Source organism: the organism of the source record quoted next, unplaced genomic scaffold, assembly GCF_019419815.1.
Source record: "Pyrus x bretschneideri cultivar Hongxiangsu unplaced genomic scaffold, Pyrus_bretschneideri_v1 Contig22, whole genome shotgun sequence".
Lineage (NCBI taxonomy): Eukaryota > Viridiplantae > Streptophyta > Magnoliopsida > Rosales > Rosaceae > Pyrus > Pyrus x bretschneideri.
Window position 1 is genome coordinate 1,434,833 of NW_025999524.1, and position 14,965 is coordinate 1,449,797.

At 35.8% G+C, this 14,965-nt stretch overlaps 3 protein-coding genes and 1 pseudogene across 5 annotated transcripts; 3 read left to right on the plus strand and 1 right to left on the minus strand.

Annotated features, from left to right (window-relative positions):
- The first annotated feature begins 321 nt into the window (after nt 1-321).
- On the plus strand, nt 322-3,546 carry LOC125477795 (WAT1-related protein At4g15540-like). Of its 3 annotated transcripts, XM_048585262.1 has the most exons (9): nt 322-431; nt 526-845; nt 1,025-1,304; nt 1,469-1,531; nt 1,623-1,736; nt 2,273-2,513; nt 2,623-2,781; nt 2,879-3,030; nt 3,326-3,546. In XM_048585262.1, the coding sequence occupies exons 2-9, from the start codon at nt 839-841 to the stop codon at nt 3,534-3,536; spliced, it is 1,227 nt and encodes a 408-aa protein (XP_048441219.1). In that variant the 5' UTR covers nt 322-431; nt 526-838; the 3' UTR covers nt 3,537-3,546. The 3 variants fall into 3 exon arrangements, with proteins under 3 accessions (XP_048441219.1, XP_048441221.1, XP_048441220.1); XM_048585264.1 differs by lacking the exon at nt 322-431 and having other exon boundaries at nt 439-845; nt 1,094-1,304; XM_048585263.1 differs by lacking the exon at nt 322-431 and having other exon boundaries at nt 440-845; nt 3,321-3,546.
- Nucleotides 3,547-4,796: 1,250 nt separating this feature from the next.
- Nucleotides 4,797-6,861, plus strand: LOC125477711 (annotated as a pseudogene).
- Nucleotides 6,862-8,155: 1,294 nt separating this feature from the next.
- LOC103953543 (WAT1-related protein At1g70260) lies at nt 8,156-11,056 on the plus strand. The gene is made up of 7 exons (XM_048585125.1): nt 8,156-8,361; nt 8,652-8,723; nt 9,310-9,426; nt 9,660-9,930; nt 10,067-10,231; nt 10,315-10,466; nt 10,546-11,056. The coding sequence occupies exons 1-7, from the start codon at nt 8,156-8,158 to the stop codon at nt 10,700-10,702; spliced, it is 1,140 nt and encodes a 379-aa protein (XP_048441082.1). The 3' UTR covers nt 10,703-11,056.
- A 158-nt stretch (nt 11,057-11,214) lies between these two features.
- LOC103953498 (probable LRR receptor-like serine/threonine-protein kinase At3g47570) lies at nt 11,215-13,216 on the minus strand. Its single transcript, XM_018648978.2, has 2 exons — nt 11,764-13,216; nt 11,215-11,646 (listed from the first exon to the last, which is right to left on the minus strand). Exons 1-2 carry the CDS (start codon nt 12,449-12,451, stop codon nt 11,432-11,434), a joined length of 903 nt encoding a protein of 300 aa, XP_018504494.2. The 5' UTR covers nt 12,452-13,216; the 3' UTR covers nt 11,215-11,431.
- Nucleotides 13,217-14,965: the final 1,749 nt, after the last annotated feature.

Consider the following 14,965-nt stretch of genomic DNA (forward strand, 5'->3'; position numbering starts at 1 on the left):
TTAGTTGCAATATTAGATATTTGGTTTGCAGAAATGATTATTTTTCAGTAACGATGATATATTCGATCATATAACAATATATTGGACATATATACATGAACAACGATGACATAACGACAATACAATGATGACTAATTATTTATGCAACAAATGTCAATATACGTTTGTTGTAGCTAACTGCTCTTGAATTATTGAACTACTTAAAAATATACATTTTTTTTATAATTCATTTCTATTCTTAAGGAGAATCGTTAACCACAAAAATAAAAAGTAGAATCAGTAACAGTGATGATAGTGATCGTGGACTTTTAGGATGTTGGGTTGAACAAGCAACAATTAAAAAAAGGGATGAATGACTTTGTCTTCGTTGTCTACGTCAACGCGCTTGCCCTCTTCTTCGTCTTGCTTTCATCTTCCCTTCTCTTCTAGAGGTTTAATAATTTTATTAAACACTTAATACGTACCCTGATTTTTCTCTTGTTGCAGGGCAAGAACTTTATTAATAATTTTATTAATTTTCTGCAGGACAAGAACTTTTCCACCTCTCGCATGTGTTGGCGTCTAAATTGGTTTTCAGGTTTCCGCCAATTCTATCTGTCAACAAGTGCGACAACTAGTCCATTTTAAAGCTCCAAGAGACATTTATAATCTCTTAAAGCTGACGGCCACTACTTCCTTAATAGGACGAAGCAGTTGCAAATATATATTAGGTTTCTGGTCCCTTTTCTCAGACATGTGTATGGAATTCACTTGGAGTGCTTGCCCTACTGAGAGTCTGGAATCCATTTTTTGAGTTCAAGAGAAGAGAATACGAAACCAACAGTGGATCGACATCGAGATGTCAAGTAAGAAACTCTATTACTGTTGTTTGGAAACTAGGGTTAGAGTTTTGAAGTTCTGCAGTTTGTATTCGTTTGTAGTGTAGGATTTGATTGCATCGATCTGAACAGTACAACGTTTGATAAAGAAAGAGATTTGACAGTTTCCAAAATGTCAATCATGCATTTCCCACAATTACATGCAGGGCAAAATTGGGCCAAAGTGATTTTAAAAAACTACTGTAAAATGTGTACCTGTCTTTATGACTCTGCAGTTTCAAGAGAGAGAGAGAGAGAGAGAGATAAGATGAACATGGAGGGTTTTCTGCCATTTATTGGAATGGTGATCGCGATGATGGTTCAAACTGGCAGTATGGTGGTAAACAAAGCAGCCATGTCCAAAGGGACCAACGCCTACATAATCGTAGTCTATGCCAACGCCGTCTCCGCCCTCATTCTTCTCCCTTCCGCTCTCATCTTCCACAGGTTAATTCTACAGAATTTCTTTCTTTCTTTTTTCGTAGATCTTATTTGATCAATCATACACATTTTACTACTCTGTCTTTTTGAAATCTTGAAAAATATTCGACGATAAAATGTCACATTTTTTCTTTCTTTTCTTCTTACTGAGATTTTCTGGCCACTGGCAGATCGGAGCGCCCTCCCCTTACATTCTCCATCCTATGCAAAATCTTCTTGCTAGCACTGTTTTGGTTGGTAACATATACACTAATTAATTTAACACGCAACTCCACTCTACAGACCAATTTCTTAGAAATTTAATTACTCAACATATATGTGCAGTTGTACATCGCAAATATTTGGAAATATTGGCATAGAATACAGCTCTCCCACACTTAGCACGGCCATGCTTAACCTCATCCCAGCTTTTACTTTCATACTTGCCATCATTTTCAGGTTCTGCTTTTTTTTTCCTTTCTTTTTACTTTCTTGATACTGAGAATAATAGTATTGGTTTGAATTTGGGGACCAAATAATTGAGTTCTTTCACTGTAACTGATCGAGGGCAAGTACTGTATAACTGACTAAAGATCAATAAAAAAAGACTGACCAAAAATATTAAACTCTCTTTTTATAGTTGGTTATAAAATCCAATTAGAATGTAAGACACCATAAAAATATGAAAAGAATATGTATGTGTATTATTCGATAATTTTTTTTTCTAATGATTCTGAAATTTCAATTACAATCCTTTTCAATAATATGTGAATTTTACTCGTACTATTGAAAAATGTGTGAAAAAGGTGAGAACACGTGTATCATATATGAAAATTTTCAATATATGAGAATTTTACTCATACTATTAAAACAAAGTGCTGGAACTTGATAACTTTTGTTGTGTTATTTAAGAAGTAATCAACATGCATTGCTTCAAATATTGGGTGGTTCCTTTTTTTTTTTTTTGTCAAAAATATTGGGTGGTTTAACTTTAGGATGGAAAGAGTTTACTGGAGAAGCTCAAGCAGCCAAGCAAAAGTTTTGGGAACCATAGTATCAATCACAGGAGCATTTGTTGTAACATTTTACAAAGGCCTCCCAATCATACGGCTATCATCATCACTTGCTAGTTCACTCAACCAACTGATCCTTTCCTCATCGAAATCAAACTGGATCCTCGGAGGGCTTTTTCTTGCAGCTGACGCCTTGTCAACTTCTTTATGGTACATTCTGCAGGTAATTAGGTGTATTACTCGGTTACCCTTTTATAGAGCTGAAAGCAAATAACAACCAATTAAATTACAATTTTTTTCTCTCTTTCTTTCTATAATTCCAAATGTTGCAGGCAACAATCGTTAAGAAGTACCCTGCAATTGTGTTCATTGTCTTTTTCCAATGCTTATTCGCGACCATTCAGTCTGCAGCATTTACTGTAATTGCAGTTAGAGGTGCAAGTGCCTGGGAATTAAGGCTGGATGTGGGGATCATTGCTATTTTATACACAGTAAACAAATTAGAGTTCTTTTTTTTTTTCATAGCTCAAAGTAAAAGATTTTTTAAAGCTCATAGTTAGAAGTTAAATTTTGTACAATCATTTACAGGGAATTGTTTCGACGGTTCTCCGATACAGTTTAGTCACCTGGTGTGTGAAGAAAGCTGGAGCTTTTTATTGTTCTATGTTTAAGCCTCTTGGAATCATTTTTGGTGTGATCATGGGTATCATATTTTTGGGAGATTCAGTCTATCTTGGAAGGTATAATAATACATATAATTTGTTTCAACCTCTTACTTAGTCTTGCTTGATATCTCAAGCACAAATAGTGAAAACTTAAAACTAAAAACAAAACAGTTATCAAAAGAGCTCTAAACTTGTCCCGTTCAATTATTTGATTTTTCTTTGGTTGAATCATTGACAGTCGGTGAAAGCTGCTGGGTGGGAAAGTCTTTGGCTTGTTAGAAACTTAGAAAATCGGGTTGATGATTAAGAGAAAATTCTTATCAGCAAATTAATTAATGATAATTGATTATATAACATCTTTGCAGCTTAGTTGGTGCAGCCATAATTGTTACTGGATTTTATGCCATGATGTGGGGAAAGGCCAAAGAAGAGAAGCTGATCGATATCGAATCACTAGACCAAAACAAGCTCCCTTTGCTACAAAACGGCTTACAAGAGAAGCAGTAGTGCACAAGTCTTTCTTTCTATGTAAATTAAAGACAATATTAATTGCAGATTATTTGTTAAAAAAAAAGGAGTAAGATTCTCTTCCTTTTTTTTTTTTCTCTCCTTTTATTTGAACGGTCACAGTTAAGTGACGTCAACATCTTATATTAATTTTTTATAAAAAGAGAAGACAAAATAGAAAATGTGAGAATATGGAATAGAAGGAGATGAAAAGAGAATGGAAGATAATCTTAGTTCATAAAAAAATTGCAGATTATTTGTTGTTTTTTAATTAGTTATAAATTTATGAACTATCAGTCTCCTTATTATAGTTGATGGGGTGGGAGGACAAGTTAGGTGAAATGCAAATGGGAATCTGTCAATATTAAAAAAGAGACGAATGTATTGACTTGAAAGGGTAAAATGGTACTTTTGCTATGACTAGTATTTATAAGTTTCTTTTTTACGGAATTATCATTTTACTATGAAATTCAAAATTATCTTTTTACCCTCCTATGTAAGCACATTTCATCTCATTTCAGAAAATTAATAGAATCTCATAAATCTAGATCGATTATTAAGTTTCAGAATGTAAAATTACGTGATTTTGTTCCGAAAAGAAAATGAGATTGAAGTTGAGTTTCATTGGGCAGATAAAAAAATAATTATATTTTAGTCTGAAGTTTAAACAAAGAACAAACGACGTCCCGCCCATTTGACTACACCATGACCATGCAAATGGGTGCCCCAGGCGAAGTCATCAATTAAATTTATTCAAAGCTTGTCTTACATTAGGACTCCATGTCTGCATCTTGCTGTGAAAATTTCTGGTTCTGAGATCGAAGAACAAAACAAAAAAAAAAGGAGTTATGGGGAAGATTGCAGCACTACCAATTGTTGGGATGGTGTTGGGTGAGTGTGCACAAGCTGGGCTAATTATAATAAGCAAAATAGCCATGTCTAATGGCATGAGCAACCTTATCTTTCTCTGCTACTCCAATGCCCTCGCCGCCCTCATCCTCCTCCTAATTTCTCTAGTCTTCCACAAATAATTAAATCTCACTTTTTCTCAACTACCGGAATCCAAAGGTTTGATTTGTCACTGTGGTTTATTACTTTGATCATAAAGTTAATTTCTTTCTTTGCTCTTATCTTATGTGCTCTTGGTAGATCTGAGAGCCCTCCCCTCACTTTCTCGATCATCGGTTGGTTCTTCTTGCTTGGTCTAATTGGGTAAGTTAAGAATTACATCTGTTGACAAAAAATCCCGTGTGAGAATTAATCAAGGTTGCATTTTTAATTTATTGGTGGGTGATTACTGATTAGTAGGTTTGATTGATAAGTTTTGCAGATTCATGGCGCAGTTTCTTGGTTATGCTGGGATTAAATATAGCTCTCCTACTCCTAGTACAGCTATGCTCAACCTCATTCCTGCTTTTACCTTTGTACTGGCAGTTATCTTCAGGTTGTACCCTCCTCTTTTACTCAAACTGAAAATTGTGATCAACCTCCATGTTTTTTTTCTTTTGCCAAACCGATGTTTTAAGCTACTGTTAATTGATAATTCATGGGGAGGGGGATTCGAACTCAAGTGCAAGCGGGCGGTAAACTGCTCTGGCCAATTGACATGTTTCCCTTTTTGTTTCTTTATTCTGAAGTGTGATTTTATCAGAATCGTCTTATTTTGTTAATGAAACCTGAGCATTAGTTATGAGTACCTGTTCTATTCTTAGGTTTTGTAGAAGAACCAGTGTTAATATATCGATTATCTTGTTTTTTTATTCCAAGGAGAATTTAGCTGATGATGAGCTCTCTCTCATCCCAGATAAGAGTTGTACAACGCAATTCTGAGACATTGGTAGCATGGTAATCTTACACTGTCACCGATTTCTAAAATCGTTCAAATGCCTGGTTTCAGAATGGAAGGGCTTTCATTGTGACTCTTTACAAGGGACCCCGAATTCTGAATACATCCTCAACTATTATGACTGATATGTTGTCTCATAAGCAACTTTTATCCGAACAGTCAAACTGGGTCCTTGGAAGAGTGTGTGTCGCGGCTAATTGCATCTTGGCCGCATCTTGGCCTATTGTACAGGTGAAATCTGTAAACTTTTACTTAAAACGTCTTGAAAGTGTGGAATTTGGTTAGAAACTAAGAGTACTTCCTATTTCATTTCTGTGTTTCAGGCATCAGTTCTAAAGAAATACCGCGCAGAGCTGATCATGGTTTTTAATTATTGCTTCTTTGTGGCTATTCAATCTGTAGTAGTTCTTCAATTGTAGAAAGAGACCTGATTTCATGGGAATTAACACCTAAAATCAGGTGGATCGCTGTTCTATACTCGGTAATTAGATAACTAAACCCAGCCCTGATATACCTATTGGATGTAATATTTCTAACACATGAACCTAAGTTGCTAAGTTATATTATTGCAGGGAGTGTTTGGCTCAGCATTCCAGGTTGGTGTATCTACTTGGTGTCTTGGACAGGGCCTGTGTTTGTAGCTATGTTCAAGCCTTTGGGGATTGTCGTTGCAGTTTTCATTGGTGTTACCTTCTTAGGTGATACTTTCTACCTTGGGAGGTAGGGTTTAATCTTTATTCCCTGTAACCTCCATATCAAAATGTCGTCGATTGAGAGGCACTAATTTTGGTCGTGTTGAAAATTGCAAAAAGGACACCATTTAGCTTCTCAGCTTACATTTACTGAATGCTGCAGTTTGATAGGAGCAGTTGTTATTGTCAGTGGATTTTATTCTGTGATGTGGGGAAAGCCAATGAAGAGAAGAGGGGTGATGATGCAGGGGAAGGAAGCCTGGCATCGAGCAAACAACGGGTCCCTCTATTGCAAAGCCATATTGAAGAAATATAGAAGTTTTTTTTTTGCAGTTGCCAAAAAAAGGGTAAGTCTATGTTGTTTTTGTCTTAGTTCTTTTAGAATGCTACCCTTTCCATGATTCTCGAAAATTAGGATAGGTTATTGTAGGAATTGTTTTGCTCAGGCCGTGCCTAGTGAACGTAAGTCACCCGAAGTAATGCAGGCACAATGAAGATCCATATGTCCTCGGAATCCTGCATACATTCATTCAAACGCAGTATGTTGGTGTAAATTGAGCGTAGTTTCAAATTCACTACAAAGGTGAATCACCATGTGAAGCATGTCATGCCCGGCACTGCTACTGACAAAATATTATGACTCCCCTGTCTCATTTTAAATATTGTCCAGGAGAGAGTAGAAATCTAAAAAGACAATGCCAGTTCTATGAACCTTACGTTATCTGGCTTTCATGAGGAGGCAGCTTCATTGCCTTGTCGTTAATTAACCTTTTGAACTACTAAAGCGTTTCTAAATTATTTGTAGATGTGGTTCATATATTTTGACAAATTTCTTCTGACTTTTCCAATGAGTTATTGAAGAACATATTTGATTGTTTGACACTGTTTAATCAAATACAATAAGAAAATTGTACAATCTTATACCGTATTCCGATTATGGATTACAGGATTAGTAGTGTGAGCATCAGCTTTTCGTACTTTCCAATTCGATATCCTGCTAGGTAAGTTCAAATTAAAATACAGGGTTATCCGGGCAGATAAACGTATTCAAGGAATTGGGAATTCGATTGTGGAATTTTGCTAATCTGTTGAAATGGGGTTGTGGAATTCAGCTCAAGAATCTGCCATTTTCCTTAAAGAACAATAATGCAGGAAAAAGTAGTTAAGGAAGAGTTAGTGCTATTTTCTCAGTAACTCCGGGGGACTTAGCTGCGCACAGGTTAAAGTTTGACATAAAATCACATCGAAATATTATCAGAAAACGAAAGCACCTCCGTTGATCCTTGTTATAAACTTATAGCTGAGTAATTAGGTGGGCTTATCAGCTTTAAATTAACAATATTTCTTGGCAAGGTTGTTTGAAATGTTGTAATGAAATCTCCAGGAGGAGTGGAGGCCGGAACAACCATTTTCCAGCATTGAAAAATAAAGGGCAAAAGAAATCGTAAGGCAGTCTATAATGGTGGCATAACAAATTATTAAATTTGAATTGCTCATAAAGGAGCGCTAAGAAACTGATAGACTGAGGGGCAAATGAGTGGCTAACATGCGTTCGAGTTGAAGAAGCTTTTTAGTGTTCACGTCATATTACCAATTCATTTATATTTTAACACGTATTTTTATTTATTAATATTAAACTCAATGTTTATGAAATATTAATCATGTTATTCAGTCATATGTATTATAATATGTAGATTAGTGATATCACGTGTCAGTATCTCTCTCACGTACTCTTATTAGTAATATCATATGCCAGTATAACCATTATACTAAAAAAAATACATATGTTAGAATATGAGTAAATTGATAACTTCACATGTTATTCTGACAGATGCACTTTAGAAATTTCTCCAAATAATTTTGTCCAAAAAGGAAATCAATATTTATAAGAAACCTTTGTCCAAAGTAGGTCAGCTTCCCTTGTATTAATAATAATAGTAATGATAAGTATAAATCCGAGTAGCTACTTCTCCTTTTCAAGTAGCTTCACCTTTTCATGAAGGGTTGCCCTCCCTCTACCTGTCTTCGCATACATACAGAGAGAGAGAGAGAGAGAGAGAGAGAGAGAGAGAGAGAGCCAATTTTCTTCTTCTTATAAACTTGCTAGCTTTTTTAGCTGATGCAAAACTAAGAGAGAGAGTAATCAGAAGCAGTGATGTGGATGATGAGTAACCTTAAACTGCAGGAAACGGTGCCGTTTGTAGTGATGGTGGCGATGGAAGGTTGTACTATAATATTAACCATTTGGGTAAAATCTGTCATGACAAATAATGGCATGAGCCCTTTTGTTTTTGTCGTCTATACTCACTCCCTTTCCTCTCTCTTCCTCCTCCTCTCTTCTTTCCTCTTTCGCTGCTGCAGGTATATCTCTCTCCCTGTCTCTCTCTCAAACGCATACTTCCACGTAATATTTTGATGGTCCTAGTTCGTTACAATGATATATTGGCAATCTGCTCTTTTTACTCTCTCCCTCTCATACATATACATACTTTCAAGTAATATTGACCGTACTAGCTACTTCATTACAATAATATTATTATCGATGACATATTGACAATCTATACTTGAAACCTGCAAGACTGGTATTTGTTTTTTTTTTTTTTTTTTTCCGATAGTATATAATTCAATGACATTAATTATCGTAGCAGCAGAAGAGATTCAACACAGCAATCAGTCTTCACCTGGGCTCTCTTCGTTCGATGCTTCCTCTTGGGTTTTACAGGGTATGCACTTCATATTCTTCCATCTCATCTCCAACGCATGAATCCATGGATTCTCCAGTTGACCTCAGCAAGCCTTAGAATGTTCAGCTATGTACTGTATGGGACCTATTCTTCTGTCCCCCTTCTATAGGAAAAAAAAAAAAAAAAATTCCTACCTATAGAAATTTTTACTAGGACACATAATATAACCAATCCAAACATGTTGCAATACAGGTATAGTGGTTATATATTATACCCTGAATGTCTACCAAACTGTATTATACAACGTGGATGCAGACTTATGTCAAGTCAGTCGATCAAGCCAATGTGCTCTCTATTTACACTCAAATTTAAATTTTTCTTCCTGTTTTTTAGAATATATATCATTTGGTAAAAATAAATTATTTATACCGTATGACTCTATTTAAGTGGCATGCAATAATTTTTCAAATAAATATTCATCCATTCTCAACCATGTGAATAAAATAATTGTATGAATAAAGTCTACACGTTATGTGCAATATTTAGTTACTTCTTATGGAACCTTACGACCATTTTAGAAGAATAAAAATTCTTGCTTTCGCTCGTTTGTGTTTTGTTTTTGTAGGATAACAGTATCTCAGAATCTTGGATTCCTTGGTTTAAGTTACAGCTCCCCTATTCTTGTGTGTGCCATGGGCCTAATGATCCCATCTTTTTCCTTCCTGCTCTCTGTCTCACTCAGGTTTGTAATTAATTCCTACAACGACAAAAATGTTATCTCACCAGTATAAATCGAAAAAAAAAAAAGCTAGCTAGTATAAATGTTGCAATATTGACACTACGAAAATGTTCTCTTGCACTCCTCCGTGTGTATTTTTCTGTTTGTTTTTATTTTATAAAAGAAGAAGTGTATGATAAAATTATTGTAATAACAATAACAGTTTCATGAAATTAACCCAATTATCTTAATTACAGGAGGGCGAAACTAGATTGGAGAAGCTCAGGTTTCCAGGCCAAAGTAAGTGGCACACTAATATCAATCATTGGGGCAATAGTGGTTGAACTCTACAAGGGTGAATATATAAGAAAATCTTCGGTTTCCTCTTCATATTGGTATATTAATCAACTTCAACTCCGAGTAGAGAAATTAGGCTTAATCTTCTCCTCAGAGAAAGAGCATTGGGTTGTGGGTGGCCTTTTACTGGCAACATCTACTTTATCCGTTTCCGTATGGAACATCATTCAGGTAATTTATTGAAGAAGTTGTTATTGAGAGTTTAAAAAGTCATACGTGAAAAAAATTAAGCGAGGAGTGCACGATGTGTTTCATATTAGTTTCCTTTTTTTCTGTTTGATTCTTGCTTTTACTCTGTTGTGATTAGATGGGAACGATGAAACTATATCCACAAGTGGAAGTAATGGAAGTGGTAACTTTTTATAGCTTGCTTGGGACAATCCAATCTGCAATGCTATCTTTGTTCCTAGAGAGAAACCCAAGTGCTTGGAAATTAAAACTCAACGGGGAGCTCCTTCTGATTGTTTTAACAGTAAGTAATTATCACAGAACATATGTAGTTAAATTGTAATTAATCATCTCGAGGAATTTCATTGTGCGTGCTCTTTGTTGTAGGCAATTTTCGGGGGTCTAGTTCGAAGTCGTGTTCAACATTGGTGTATGAACATGAAGGGCCCATATTATGTGCCGTTGTTCAAGCCGTTTGGGATTGTTTTTGCAACCATTTTTGGTGTCAGTTTATCTGCAAATAGTCTTTGTTATGGAAGGTAATTAAGTAGTCTTTGTTGCTTATGAATTTCCTTTTTATTTGGTATTCTATGGATTAATAGAGGTGTAATCTTGCAGTGTGATGGGAGCAGTCATAACTGGAATGGGGTACTTTATTATAATATGGGGACAAATCAGAGAAGATGAAAAACATGATCAAGATCACTGTGTTGATGAGAATCTCGAATCCAGTTCTGAGAGGAAGGTCCCTCTCTTGCAAGAAGAAGATGTATAGAATAGTTTTAATTCTTAAACGGGAAATTACCTATCATCGGGTGTATATCCTTTTCTATGTCTCTCTCCCACAGGTGATAGGATATGTATATATACACACCTATTTCTATGTATCTTTCTTCTCAGGTTGCTTGAGAGAGAGAAAAAGGTATACACCTCGTGACATGGGAGTTCTCCTTGAAAATACCAGAAAGCTTGAGACAAAAGAAGGCTCCTAGACATTAGGATTGCCGGTATGCTATGGCCAGTCGTGGATGCGCTGCAAATTCCTCACGTTTGATGCATTAGAATCTGCTTGTATTGCGTGGCAACTGAGTGTAGAAAATTTCTTCTAGTTGTACATGAAGTGCAGGAATTCAAGATTAATTGTATATGTTTTACGGTGTCAATGAATTTGTCGCATACGGTTTTAATTTCTGATTGAGAGTACGTAGCAGTTTGGTTTATAGGGGAGGTGGATACACAGCCATGTGAAATGCAAATGAACAAATTGATATGTGAAAAATCCCTCCATTTATTCAAATACACTTCAACTGTCAATTACAACATGACTGATATCATTTCGAGTCATCACAAAAGATTCTGGCCAAGGACAAGGTCCCTGATGGATTGCAACTCAGTTACAACATCACTAATATCTTTTCGCTCTCTCGGGGATTCAGCAGAACACGAGATTCCGATTTTAAATATTGAACTCAAACACACTTGGATTTTTTCAGCACTTATGTTATTATGCTGCTTTGGTTGGGAGTAAAAGGGTCGAGCAGTGAAAATCTGCAATTTCTGGAACTCGATGAGGCAAACCCATCTTGACAAGATTGTGAAGGTTCAAGCCTTCACTAAACATAGGGTCGGCGGGTCTCTTCCCTGTAAACATCTCTAACAAGAGGATACCAAAGTTGTAGACATCCCCACATGTTGCAATCTTGCTTCCCATGCCATACTCTACAATTCAAACATCACAAAAGACCAATATGAGCTCATTAGTAAATTAAATTTATTTTTCCAGCCAAGTAAATGAATGATCAAAAGGAAAAAAGAGAACCACATGAAGATGTTTACCTGGAGCAGCATAACCAACCGTTCCTCGTACTCCAATGGAACTTGTTTGATTTTCCGTAACATTATTGGTTAGGTTTGAGAGAAATCTTGCCAGTCCAAAATCAGAGACATGTGCAGTCAAGTCGTTGCCCAAAAGAACATTGCTAGGCTTGAGATCACAATGAACAATTGGTGCCTCGCAATGATTATGAAGATAATCCAATGCACAAGCAACATCAATGGCAATGTCTAGCCTCTGAAGAAAACTTAAATTTTTGGGTGTTCCAGCAGTTGGATGCAACCACTCCTCTAAGTTCCCATTGTCCATGAGTTCATAAACTAAAGCCTTGAAGTCATTACCAGAAAAGTCCACGCTCGAACAAGCTGTTACAACCTTGACAAGATTCCGGTGTCTAATATTTCTCATCGCCTCACATTCGGCTATGAAACTCTTAGAGGCTCCATGGCGTAACATGTTAAACACCTTGACAGCAACAGGTTGAATTCCATTATCGTCATCAAGAACTCCTTTATACACAGACCCAAAGCTGCCCATGCCAATCAGATTAGTTGAGGAGAACCCATCAGTAACCTTCAAGAGATTGTTATCGGACACTTGTAAAGCGGAGTTCCCCAAAGTAATTGGACCTGCTCCCTTCCTTTTATTTCTTGGTGAACAAACAAACAATAATGACAACACTATAACCATTTCTAGAAAGGAAAACCCAGCTACTAAGGAGATTATTAGCTTCAAACTAGGAGACAATCTTCCCTTATTCTTGAACTCTTTAGTCTTGCACTTGGGCAGTTGGAGATCGGCAATATTGCTGCAGAGCCTGGTGTTTCCAACAATTGAAGTTGCAGTTGCATTTTTAAAACACCTTCAATTGGTACGTTCCCCAAAGTTGATGGAAACACAAGTTGAGATTCTTCAAGAAAGCAAAGCCCTCCAAAAACTGTGGAATTTCACCAGACAAATTGTTGCGTGAAAGGTCTAAATCCTCAATCCCTCTCATTGAACTCAAATTCTACTTATACATGTTTTACTTCCGCACTCTGAATTCTATGGACAGTTTTACCTCCTGGTATTGTTAGTTCCGCCCCATTTGGTATCAGAGCCATGGATGACATAGCTTGGGAAAATAATTCATGGACGGTAAGACCCTAGGAAATCAGAATTAGGGTTCCTAGGGTGCGGCAAGGCTTGGGAAAATAATTCATAGCCCAATTAATTTATGATATGGACTTATACAATCCAAATCCAAGAGGAAAAGGGCCAATTTAAATTAGAATCCAAGAGGAAAAAGGTTAGGGAAATTCGCCCAAAATTAGGTTAATTTTGGCTCTTTTAGAAACAAGGTGTTTTGTGGCTGATTTTGGCTCTTCTAGAAGAAATAAAAGGGAGAAGGGTGCAGCACTCTTTTAGGGTCAGATAAAGCTTCTAGAAATCATGTTTTTAGGTCCACTTGCAGCTAGAATTAAGGTGGAACAAGATTAGGTTAGGATAAGATAGGATAAGGTTTGGATAAGATAAGGTTGTTAGGATAAGTTTCCATATTTCTTGCTCTTTCCGTATCTTTTTTGTCTTGAACTTGTCTTTTCTGATTTGTAGCATGTTCCTAGCCTCTTCTGACTCCAAATTCGTCCATCCACCTTGCTCCATATACAAGCTATCCATAATAAGCCCAAAACTGCTCTAAAAGGCTCAAAATTGCCTTTTCTTACCAACTTTGTTATTAGGACCTACAAACACACGAAAATAGCTTAAAACACTATAAATAAGTAGTAATTAGCTAACTAAATGTAAGGAAACAACATAATTAAGTAACATAAATATGCTCCTATCATGACTTTTCAGTATAAAAATGTGATTTTTCGTTAAATGAACAATATAGAGAGCTTTTCATTAAAGTTCCCTTTATTCATTTCAAACTGGTAAAGTCGCACAAAAGCAAATATTGGTGGAGATACGCTTGCCCTTGCCTTGTCTTGGCCTTTCACTGAACGGTAAAGATGCTCGTATTGGTTTATGTGAGAAGGAACATGCCTATGTGTTTTCATGTTAAGAACAAAAAAAATAATACAAATGCAATCATATGAAATGTAGATATGAAATGTACATACATACATATAATATATATATATATATAAAATAAATCGACGGTGTAAGTACTAATAACATATTCATATGAAATGTGTGTGTGTGTGTGTGTGCGCGCATAATAAATTGACGGTGTAAGTAATAATAACATAATCATGATAAATTCTTCATGTATTTAGTGTATTTGGATGACTTAACGATCTCTAATTCGACCAAATTTTTAAAAAATGATCTTCAAATGAAGATTAAGAATACAAATGTATATAATTTATACAATAAAAATGTACTATTTACAAATTGTAAGATACGTTCATTCCCTTGTAAAGGCAACGCAAATATTATCCATACAAGATTATGTAGATGAATTATATAAGTAGCTTGTTATTAGTGATTTGATAGGCTTTGTATTAGTAGACGTTATGATGACGGCAAACGATTTGAGACCCAAAGTCCCGCACAACAACCCAACGTAGAAGTACCCATAAAAACTACACGACCACAGCGCAACATGGGCCCATTTGACAATCGATCCAAATCTCCCCGTCCTCCAATTAGGACAACAGCATGCCTCCTTTAGAGCCAGATTGTCTGTCCTTCTATTTGAATGTCATTTTTATCCATTTTTATTTGTGCGGTCACAGTTAAGTCACGTCAATATTTTATATTTCTATTGATTTTTGTCTTATTATCTCTATAAAAATATCAATATAAAATGTTGACGTGGCTTAACCGTGATCGCACAAAATAGCAGGGGATAGGAAGGGCACCCAAACAGGAGGGCAGATAATCTGCCTTCGCCTCCTTTAGGCCATTTCGAAAAAAGGTGTCAAATACCTATTTAGGACTAAAGACATCATCTTGTTCTCTCAAAAAGATGTCATATATAATGTGATAGCTGAGTCATTTGACCTTTTACTTTCTAATTGTCATTTTTAGAGCAAACAAATATAGAGTCAAATGCCTTTAATTTCTTTGACAAAAAAAAAAAAAAGCTTCTAATTTAATTTTTTTAATGTATGAGTCCCATTGACACCAATAGAATGCAAACTAAAATCAATTTTAATTATTTTTTAATGTTTAATGTAACCATGAGGTCAATATATTAATAAACTAAATATTTGA

What these genes read in the sequence shown, in the direction of transcription:
- LOC125477795 (XM_048585262.1), top strand. An exon ending in ATACTTGCCATCATTTTCAG is followed by an intron (nt 1,737 to 2,272) that starts GTTCTGCTTTTT and finishes GTTTAACTTTAG; the next exon opens with GATGGAAAGAGTTTACTGGA. An exon ending in CTTTATGGTACATTCTGCAG is followed by an intron (nt 2,514 to 2,622) that starts GTAATTAGGTGT and finishes CAAATGTTGCAG; the next exon opens with GCAACAATCGTTAAGAAGTA.
- LOC103953543 (XM_048585125.1), top strand. Translation starts at nt 8,156, where the DNA reads ATGTGGATGATGAGTAACCTTAAACTGCAGGAAACGGTGCCGTTTGTA. An exon ending in TTCCTCTTTCGCTGCTGCAG is followed by an intron (nt 8,362 to 8,651) that starts GTATATCTCTCT and finishes TCGTAGCAGCAG; the next exon opens with AAGAGATTCAACACAGCAAT. An exon ending in TCCTTCTGATTGTTTTAACA is followed by an intron (nt 10,232 to 10,314) that starts GTAAGTAATTAT and finishes TCTTTGTTGTAG; the next exon opens with GCAATTTTCGGGGGTCTAGT.
- LOC103953498 (XM_018648978.2), bottom strand. Translation starts at nt 12,451, where the DNA reads ATGGTTATAGTGTTGTCATTATTGTTTGTTTGTTCACCAAGAAATAAA. An exon ending in GGTTGGTTATGCTGCTCCAG is followed by an intron (nt 11,647 to 11,763) that starts GTAAACATCTTC and finishes TTTGAATTGTAG; the next exon opens with AGTATGGCATGGGAAGCAAG.